Source organism: Drosophila tropicalis, unplaced genomic scaffold (genome assembly GCF_018151085.1).
Source record: "Drosophila tropicalis isolate 14030-0801.00 unplaced genomic scaffold, ASM1815108v1 contig_573, whole genome shotgun sequence".
NCBI lineage: Eukaryota > Metazoa > Arthropoda > Insecta > Diptera > Drosophilidae > Drosophila > Drosophila tropicalis.
In genome coordinates this window covers 853,809-863,466 of record NW_027173049.1, presented here as the reverse complement: position 1 = coordinate 863,466, position 9,658 = coordinate 853,809, and the positions used below count along the sequence as shown (strand labels likewise).

General features: G+C 42.0%; 2 protein-coding genes across 2 annotated transcripts; both read left to right on the top strand.

The window, feature by feature from the left end:
* Window positions 1-714: 714 nt before the first annotated feature.
* LOC137575165 (anaphase-promoting complex subunit 13) lies at window positions 715-1,604 on the top strand. Its single transcript, XM_068287582.1, has 3 exons — window positions 715-876; window positions 1,261-1,407; window positions 1,466-1,604. The coding sequence occupies exons 1-3, from the start codon at window positions 865-867 to the stop codon at window positions 1,547-1,549; spliced, it is 243 nt and encodes an 80-aa protein (XP_068143683.1). The 5' UTR covers window positions 715-864; the 3' UTR covers window positions 1,550-1,604.
* A 31-nt stretch (window positions 1,605-1,635) lies between these two features.
* fab1 (fab1 kinase) lies at window positions 1,636-9,376 on the top strand. The gene is made up of 6 exons (XM_068287581.1): window positions 1,636-2,154; window positions 2,211-4,542; window positions 4,603-6,576; window positions 7,221-7,383; window positions 7,443-7,762; window positions 7,820-9,376. The coding sequence occupies exons 1-6, from the start codon at window positions 1,636-1,638 to the stop codon at window positions 8,008-8,010; spliced, it is 5,499 nt and encodes a 1,832-aa protein (XP_068143682.1). The 3' UTR covers window positions 8,011-9,376.
* The last annotated feature ends 282 nt before the right edge of the window (window positions 9,377-9,658 follow it).

The window sequence follows — 9,658 nt, the reverse complement described above, 5'->3', positions numbered from 1 at the left end:
ATCGGATTGACCCGAATCAATTCAAGAAAATTTGGTCAGAGATTTAATTTTTATTCTCTTTATTCAGTATAGTTTATAACTTTGCTGCTAACAGTGAGTTCGAATAAGTCATATACATACATACATATGCTTTAATAGTAAACAATTTATCATTTCAGGATATTAAACAAGGTAAAAAAGAAATGGGGGCCATAATCTCAAATTGGATTAAACAAGCTCAATCTTTAATTGCGCTCTGAAATAGATTTTAATGAATGTAGAACTATAATTTTACTTAATTCAAAGATTATACAATTCAATTTTTTTTTTCATTTGGTGGCATGTGATTAAAATTAGATCTGTTTAACTCAATTCAAATGTATTTATTATAAATCAAATGTCTACATACATACATATATTATTCTCCACATAGGACGATTTTTAATCCTAGGGAATACTTGGATCGATAACAGCTTAATTTCTAATCGAAATGTGTACACGACTATCAAGTATACTATTAAGTATCGGACATCAAAAATCGTTGTAACATCAAGCGTTATTGAATAATGCCGTCAAGTTTCTTTTGAAAATGTGATTTGTTGTTGTTATTTTAATTTTTGTAAGACTTTTAGACAGATAGCGCAGTTTTTAAAACCGATTGTGCATTGGGGCTGTTTTTTGCACATCTCTATTATTTTTATTCGATAGTATCGATAGGTACAGTCGAATAGTCACAGTCAGCTGCTCTATCTGTTAACAAAAACACTTAAAAGGGGACCTAGATAAGCAAAGGAATAGAATACTGAACTATAATACTTCATAATAAAAACATTTTCTTAACAGTTGAAAACTGGACGAATCTCAGATTGATTAATTGTACAAGTGATGGATAGCCAGGTAAGAGGGCGAACTCAATCGAGTGTCAATTGATAGAAGTGCCGTGAATTGTTGATTATTAATTGTTTATAAACATACGAATGTGCACATATGTATATATTTGTGTGTATGTGAGATATATATATTGGGCTTGTGTGTGCTTAGGTATGAACAATGGCAAGAGATTGTGGCGCGGTGTCGCTTCACACTAATTAGTCGCGGGACTTCGCCATTCGTCGGGCTATTATCAAAACGCAGGCAATTGTGATAAATGCAAATACTACTCGTACGTGAACAATTTTTATTCATTTGTTAGTTTCAAATATTCGGAAATGACGTAATTGTTATTGGGCAGGTTAAGGGGGCGTAACTGGAATCAACTCCTAACTCTGCCAAATTTTCCAGGCACCCATCGACGATCTACTCTTGGACATTGTAGACAATGTTTGGCGCACAGAAGTGTTGCCTTTCGATCAGATTTTAGTACCAATTGAGAAATTGCCCGATCCAGAGGCCGATGGTGGTGATTCACATTTAACTCTTAGCGAACAGGTGAAACATTTTAAAAGATAAGGTCTAGAACAGTTTAATGTACACACTTAATTCACAGGAACAAAAGTGGACTGATTTGGCACTTGGTTCATTGGCGCCCGATGCAGCTTTGATTGACCAACTGAATATAACAACCATCTAACCAACATTAATAAAGAGTCCGGCACGGGCGACAATTGCCTCGCCCACGCTACTAATACCGCAAGTTTTATTAATTACACCACCATAATGATTAACAACAACAATAGCAGCAGTTCCAGCAATAATAGTAGTAGTAACCATCAACATTTACACTCGCCCACTAAACTAACCGAATTCGCAAGAGATTTTGAAGATAAACCTGAATCCCTATTCGATCGAGTCGTCACCAAAATCCAAAATGTCTACAATCAGAGCTACAACACGGTCAATGATATATCTAGCGGCACCAGCACCAGCAGCAGCACTGGCCAAGTGGGCAAATCCAAATTTTATTCACCACCCTCTACAGAATTGGCAGCACCAGCCACGGATTTGGACTTAAACAGCTCATCGTCCTCCAGTCTGGCGTCGAGTCGACCACAGCCTCCCACAACACTTAGTTTAAGATCATCAAGCGAGACACGAACCATAAGCAGTGTTGAGGATGCGGAGGCAAATGAGCAAATTGATGAGCAGCAACCTTTGCCCAGTGATGCCAATCAGGGAAGAACTGTAACGAATGTCTTGAAGCATATAAGCAGTATTGTGGCCTCGAAGAATAATAATGTAAGTGAGGTGATAATTTGAACCATTCCAATTAATTTACCTTAAATATATTTAAGGATTTGCGCAATTATAAGGACACCGAATTCCAAAGTTTTTGGATGCCGGACTCGAAGGCCAAGGAATGCTATGATTGTGCCCAGAAGTTTTCAACATTTCGCAGAAAACATCATTGCCGCATTTGTGGACAGATATTCTGTTCCAAGTGCTGCAATCAGGTGGTACCAGGCCGAATAGTACGTTGTGAGGGGGATCTGAAAGTGTGCAACTATTGTTCCAAAATAGTGTTGACTTTCCTAAAGTCATCCAGCTCGACCATTGGACAAGATTTGCAAGCTTTGCAACAGCATCTCAGCAACAAGTTGGAGGTGCAGGATGGGGCCACTGCAGCTGCTGCTGCCACTACCATGCATCGACAGCAACAGCACCGGAGAGCCTTAACTCGTAAAACGTCGCTGGGTTATCAGGAAGAGCGCTTTACCTCGCAGCCTGGCTATACTTCCACCTTGACCATGGACGACCGCAAAAACATATTGCAACAGTCGAATTCGCTGATCACACTGCACGAGGAAATGCGTCGTGAGTTGCCGGCCGCCCAGAATTGTGGACAGTTATTGATTGAGTTCCTCATTACTAAGAATAAATCGGCCAATGAGGCGCAGGCAGTGGCCATATTAAATGCAATGCTAGCGGCTGGTTTTCTTGAACCCATTGTACAGGATCCTGAGCAGACGGATTTCGAGGCAAATTTGCACTATAAATTTGCAAAGAGCACTTTGAGTGGAAGCAGAAGTGATGATACTTTGCAGCAATTTGCTGCGTCAAGTGTGGAACCGCCGCAACCTCCCAAATCGATGGATGTTAGTCTCAGTTTCCAGCAGAATGCCGCCCAGGACATTGAACTAGAGAATGCCATGGGCTTTACAACAACCACATCAAAGTTACTTGAATCCTATTGTGATCACGAGGATCAACTGCTGGCACAGTTGCTGCGGGCAAATAATTTAGATCAGGAGTGGGGTAAAGTCTTGCAGACGCTTTGCTCCACGGCCGCCAATCATTTCAAGCCGGAATACTGCTCAAATGATCTCATGGATATACGAAATTATGTGAACTTCAAGAAGGTACCTGGAGGCAAGCGTAAGGACTCCACTATTGTCCATGGTGTGGCCTTTTCGAAAAATGTGGCTCACAAGGATATGGCTACACATGTGCCATTTCCACGCATTCTACTGCTCCAGTGTCCTATTGTCTATGAGCGCATCGAGGGTAAATTTGTGACCATTGAGACAGTTCTGTTGCAAGAAAAGGAATACCTACGCAATGTCTGTGCCCGCATCATGAGCTTTTCGCCCAATGTGGTGCTTGTGCATAAGAATGTTGCTGGCATAGCGCAGGATCTGTTGCGATCCTATGGAGTCACCTTGGTGCTGGATGTAAAATTGTCGGTTATGGAGCGACTATCTCGTACCCTTCAATGTGACATTGTCAGCTCCATTGAGTCGAACATAACAATGCCGAAATTGGGCTATTGCAACGAATTCTACATACGGAGCTTCAATAATAATGGAACTTCAAATGGTGCATCTGGCAAGACTCTGATGTGCTTCGAGAAGTTAACCAATCCACGTGGTTATACTTGCCTGCTGCGTGGGGCCTCCAATGCGGAGTTGATTCGGGTTAAGCGAGTGGCATCATCTTTACTTTTTGCCCGCTACAATTGGCGATTAGAAATGTCCTTTTTGCTTGATGAATTCGCTCAGCCTCTGGGGCCGAAGCCTTCCATATTTGACTCCAAGGAGTCCAGTCCAAAATCAGAGATCGAAACCGAAGAAAAAGATGTGGATCATCGGGTTAAACGCCCAGCTGTCGGTGAACGTAAATCTGAGGATAAGATTATGGCGGTCATAAGCGAGAATGTGGCCGATTTTACAGATCCTTTGCGTTCCAGCTCACCAGCAAATGCTGAGAAGGATGGCGATCCAGAGGGTCAGCTTGTTGAGTCCTTGGCAGTGGAGACCCGCTATGACAATCGTTTTCGAAATGCTCTCAGTTCTACTTTGCTTTCGGTTAGCCCATTTTTGACCTTCCCCTTACCCTACCTGGAAACGGAACCGGGAAGGAATTGCAAGTTAAGAAAACTATTTCCCACCGAACTCTACTTCTCAAAGCAGTGGTCCAAGCGCCATGAGAGTGGCATTAGTGCATCCAATGGTGACAAGGAAAATAACGAGCAACAGCAGCTGCAGCTGCAACAAATACAACCGCTGCTGCCAGCACATGACTTTCTACGAATGAAAATAACTTCCCCGGCCAGCAATCGCGATATACAGTCCAAGCTGGCAGAATTTCGATCCTTTGGCGGTCGTTTCCCAAAGGGCAAGGCGCCAAGTGAGCATAGTTTAAATTATGGTTTTTGTAGAAATTATGAGTAAATTCCATTTCTTTCAGTGTTAAGACCTAAAAGAAGAGATAGAGGCAATCCGGATATGATCATACAAAGGCCCCAGAAAGTCAGCGAGGAGCAGTTATATAAGGATGCACTCGATCCGCAGAATCATCAGCGTTTGCCTGTCTTATTCTGTAGCTTTCATTACAATCCCAAGGGCGTGTCGTCGTTTTGCAAGTTGCCCATGTTGTTGGACATGAAGTTCTATGGTCAACATGATATAATGTTGGAGGAGTTCCTGCAACGCTATTGTTGTCGCTTTAATTCAATGTGTCCCAGTTGCAATTTACCCATGCTGGGACATGTGCGTCGCTATGTCCATTCTCTTGGCTGTGTCCATGTCTATCTCACTGAAGATCAAACACGTTCGGATCCCAAGCGTATTTATTTTACGTCTTGGTGCAGCATTTGTAATGCAACCACACCATCGGTTCCCCTCTCGGATTCATCCAAATGCTTGTCGCTGGCCAAGTATTTGGAGATGCGTTTCCATGGACATGCCTACAAACGGCGACCAACCATTGATACAACTCCCGAAATGCAGAATCCCGCCAGTTGTGAACATTCCCTGCATCGCGACTATGTCCATCATTTCAGCTTTCGCGGAGTAGGCGCTAAATTCCAATACAAACCAGTTGAGGTATGGGAGACCGGACTGCCTTCGCTGATTCTGCAGCTGGATCAACCTAGGCCAGCCAGTCAAATCGCCAACCAAGTTCAGGAGGAGATTAAACAGTTTTCAGTGCGCGGACATGAAGTGTACACGAAAATTCACGAACGTATAGCCGATTTGGCTATAGAAGATGAGAATTCGCTGCTGATGCAGAACCTCAAGGCACAATTGGCCAAGGATCAGTTCGTTTTCAAGCAAAAAATCGAAATAGTGCATACGCTTCTGACAGAGCAAAAGGCCAATGTCTATGATATCAATGACGCCCTCATTTCATCCCGTCGTGCTTTGGCCGATAGTATTGATCTATGGGGGCCAAGGCTCCAGGAGAGCCAGAAATTGTCTATGAACAAGCAGCAGCCGCAACAGTCAAAACATACCCACGTTGATGCAGGGACTATTTGTACGGAGGAGTTGAGACCCGATGCACAGTCGGGGGATTCGGGAGAAATCGTTCCACCACCATTAGCCTCAGCAGAGTGTCCTAGTGAGGACACAGAAGTCCCAGTGTTAGAAAAAAACTCCACCCTTACCCAATCGAATTCTGATAAGGATAAAAAGTCCATTAAACAAATCCTTACACAGCTTTTGCCTTCCACCAACCAAGTGAATCCTCTACAATCGCCCTTTTCAGCTCAAGAGCATCTGACCATGCCCCTGGGCGCCATACCCATACATGTGCGTGAAAATGATCTTAGTTCAGTGATTGCTTATTGCCTAACCTCTACGGATTATCAGCGAGCAGTCGAAGAGTCATTCAATGCGGGCACTGGCACCGCTGACGCTTCGTCCAGTCCACAGCTGAAACGGAAAATGGCCATGCCAACAGCAGAGAGCGATATGGAGGATAATGCTACGCAGTGTTCCTTCGCTGCTGAGTCGTCCTCGGAGGATAAGAGCAAAGCAGGCAGCAAACCTTTATCCCCGAGTCCGCATATTTCCCTAATGTTCAACGATCAGGGCAGTCAGTTTCAGTGTAAAATCTATTTTGCTCGCGAATTTGACGCGATGCGAGCCAAAAGCCTAAAACCGCCAAAGCTGGACAAATCTCTGTATCGCAAATTGGAGAAGAGCAAAATGCGTGAGGAGCTGAGAATCTCACAAAGTCGTACGGGCTCCGAAATGGAGTTGGTACGCAAACCCAGTGATCTTGTTGGCCCATCTCCAATGCTCCAACGCGGCCAGGACGACCAACATATGGACCTCGAAGAGGAATCCCGAATCGCTCTGGCGCGTAGCCTTTGTAACAGCGTTCACTGGGAGGCACGTGGCGGCAAATCAGGTTCCCGATTCTGTAAGACATTGGGTAAGTTTGAAATGAACATTATTGGCTGAGACAGTGAGATCACATACTCGTGATCCGGCGGGATAGAAAAAAGAAATACTCTTCCTTAACCTGATAACACTCAAAGACAGTTCGAATGTCGTCCTGCTTTAATATTCAATACATGGCCAGTAACTTTTCTGACTTTTCAGGAGTATTTAATAGTGTATACTAATTGTAGTTCAATTTTGTACTTTACTTTATACTGTAAATTTGAACTTAGGGGTAAAAGCTTTAGTTTTGAAGCCTTGCCATAACATTCTGCAGCACCCATGGAATAAAATTTCTATATCCTTAATGGGGATCAACAGCCGCATCGAACTAGTCAATCCGTTTGCCCGTCCGTTCATAAGAACTTGCAACAATGTAATATACATTCAAAGCACATTAAACATAAGCATTTTAATTTCTTATTCATTTAGTTAGTTTGTTGCGTGGTCTCATTTTGATCCTACCTCCTTCAATTAGATATTTGCTAGAATTCTAAAATGAGACAAATTTTGAAAAAGTTTTATTTATAAGTTTGATTATATCGCTAACAATTGATTTGAAAAGCAGTCGGCATGGACCGATAAATATTTTATTATTTCTTTAAATTTTAACCAGTTGCTCATTCCTATTTACAGATGATCGTTTTGTTTTGAAAGAGATGAATACCAAGGAAATGACATTGTTTGAACAATTCGCTCCAAAATATTTCGAGTATTTGGCCAAGTCACAGCATTTACAATTGCCCACGTTGTTGGCCAAAATATTTGGAGTCTTCAAAGTCAGCATTAAGAAAAAAGAGTAGGTTTTAAATTTGAAACTTTGAGAGATGTTGTAACTAATATTTTGACCTTTGATAGCTTCTTCGTGGAGAAATCTCTTTTGGTTATGGAAAATCTTTTCTATGGCTGTGATATTTCCAACAAGTATGATTTGAAGGGCTCCGAACGTAATCGCTTGGTGGACACGACTCATCAGAATGGTGAAATCGTTTTGCTCGATGAGAATCTAGTCCAAATGTCCTGGTCAAATCCTTTGTATGTGCTTTCACACAGCAAATCTGTACTCAAAGATGCTATTCAAAGGGACACATCGTTCCTTGAGCGAAATGGAGTCATGGACTATTCACTATTGGTTGGCTTGGATAAAGAGAACAGCGTCTTGGTTCTTGGAATCATAGGTAAGATGATATACATTTTGTATGCCAATCTAGTATCTGATTCTCAATTCCATGCAGATTATATACGCACCTTCACCCTGGATAAGAGAGTGGAATCGATGTTCAAGCAATCCGTCATAATGGGCGGTGGCAAGGGCAAAGATCCGACCATTATATCGCCGGAACGTTATAAACAACGTTTCATTGATGCCATGGATAGATATTTCTACACTGTGCCCGATCGTTGGGAGGGACTTTCAAAAGTCTAATGCATTACAACCTCATAAACAAGCCGATATATCCGACACCTGGTCAAATTGAATTAGCCTTGACCTGCAACCGCTTGCGGCGCACCCCCGGAAGCCGGTGCCGGCGACGTCGCTGCCGCTGTCGCTGCTGGTCATGACAATTGAAGGGAAAAAGCAAATTGTGTAAAGTTGCGTGTTAGGCCAAATAGAAAAACGGAAATTATTATCATGAAGGCAACCGCGTTGCGTTGTGTTGCGAAAGTGAAATGAAATTGTTAAGACGCAAGCAAATCAGCTAAATGTGTGCACCTCAACATGAATTCATTATCGAGATGTCAGAGGAACTAGGTTAAAGTATATTCAATACACAATTGTGACAGCTGCTCCTTAAGAGAGTGAGTTCCACTGCAGCTGCCAGTTGCCAGAGACACAGACTAGCAAAGTGCTGGATTGCATGTGGTGTGTTCTCCTAAAAAGACCTAACCCAAAAAGAAAAATGAAAGAACGAAAGAAAGCAAATTAAACTCCGTGCCAGTTGGTGTAAAAGCAAAAGTGACACCTCAAATCACTTTATGCTTTAAGCGAGGCGGGTGGAGAGGTGATGGAGGAGGAGTATGAACACCCGAACATATGGTTCGGCTCCTCGACGTCGGCTTGGCATGCCTTGCACACATTTCAGTTGGGATTTACGATCTAAGCGGTCAAGTTGTGCGGTGATTCGCGGCAAGAACTAAGCTTTAATGGCTTTTGGTGGCGACCCGAGGTTGACGGTGGCCTGCCTGCCACTGGCAGCAAGGCCAAATTTGTCAGATGTTTTTGCTATTATTGTTGTATTCCATTCGGCTGTAAAGTTATTAATCTTTAATTAAAGTGCACACACACGTACACACTTCCTTACCTCAACACACACACACACACACACACCCAGGACATACCCGACCTTTGCCCTCCAAGCAACAACTAAAGAAGAAGAAAAATGGCTATTGCCTTTGATTGGAAAAGTAACGATGGGTAAGAAAAAGAAAAGAGGTGGAGTAAAGAAACTTATTATTCTTCTGAAATGGTTCGTGCTTCGTATTTGGTCTTTGTTGTATTATAATTATCTCTCTAAGTAATTGTTTCTTTGATTCATGGTGTAGTAAATTTTGCACTGGCTTATAAATTCATATAGAAAACGTAAGAAATTAACAAAATTAAAAGCCTTTATTTTATTTGCACAAAAAACGACTTTTTTTGAGAAATTGCAGGAAATGTTCACTCAATACCAACTACTAAAATGCCTGATTAAAGCAATATCCAACTTTTGTGTAATCCGACAATATAATTATTTATAATATTGTTAGTAATGATGAAATAAAAGAGGAACCACGAATTGCGAATACTTTAACTGAATATGTTCAATCATTAAACTGACTTTGGCTTTAATCGATTGATTGTGTGTGTGTGAATCTGTCGGAGGGCAAGTCTTGATTCAATGGCTTTGTGGTCTAACTGGGCTAAATCTGGTAACCTTTACTTTTGTAGGACTTGGAATGTGGAACATAAGTAGAAAGAACAGAAAGTAGAAAAAATGTATAAAAAAAAAGTATATTCAGATTACACCTTGTGAATCCCAGAAAACGGTGGCCATTAGCTTTCATTTCTTTGGATCACTTTGGCCAGGTAAGGA

Bases quoted from the DNA above. Each gene is read 5' to 3' on its own strand.
- fab1 (XM_068287581.1), top strand. From the start codon at position 1,636: ATGATTAACAACAACAATAGCAGCAGTTCCAGCAATAATAGTAGTAGT. The intron at 7,384-7,442 runs GTAGGTTTTAAA...GACCTTTGATAG, and splicing joins GTCAGCATTAAGAAAAAAGA to CTTCTTCGTGGAGAAATCTC. The intron at 7,763-7,819 runs GTAAGATGATAT...AATTCCATGCAG, and splicing joins CTTGGTTCTTGGAATCATAG to ATTATATACGCACCTTCACC.
- LOC137575165 (XM_068287582.1), top strand. The intron at 1,408-1,465 runs GTGAAACATTTT...CTTAATTCACAG, and splicing joins ATTTAACTCTTAGCGAACAG to GAACAAAAGTGGACTGATTT.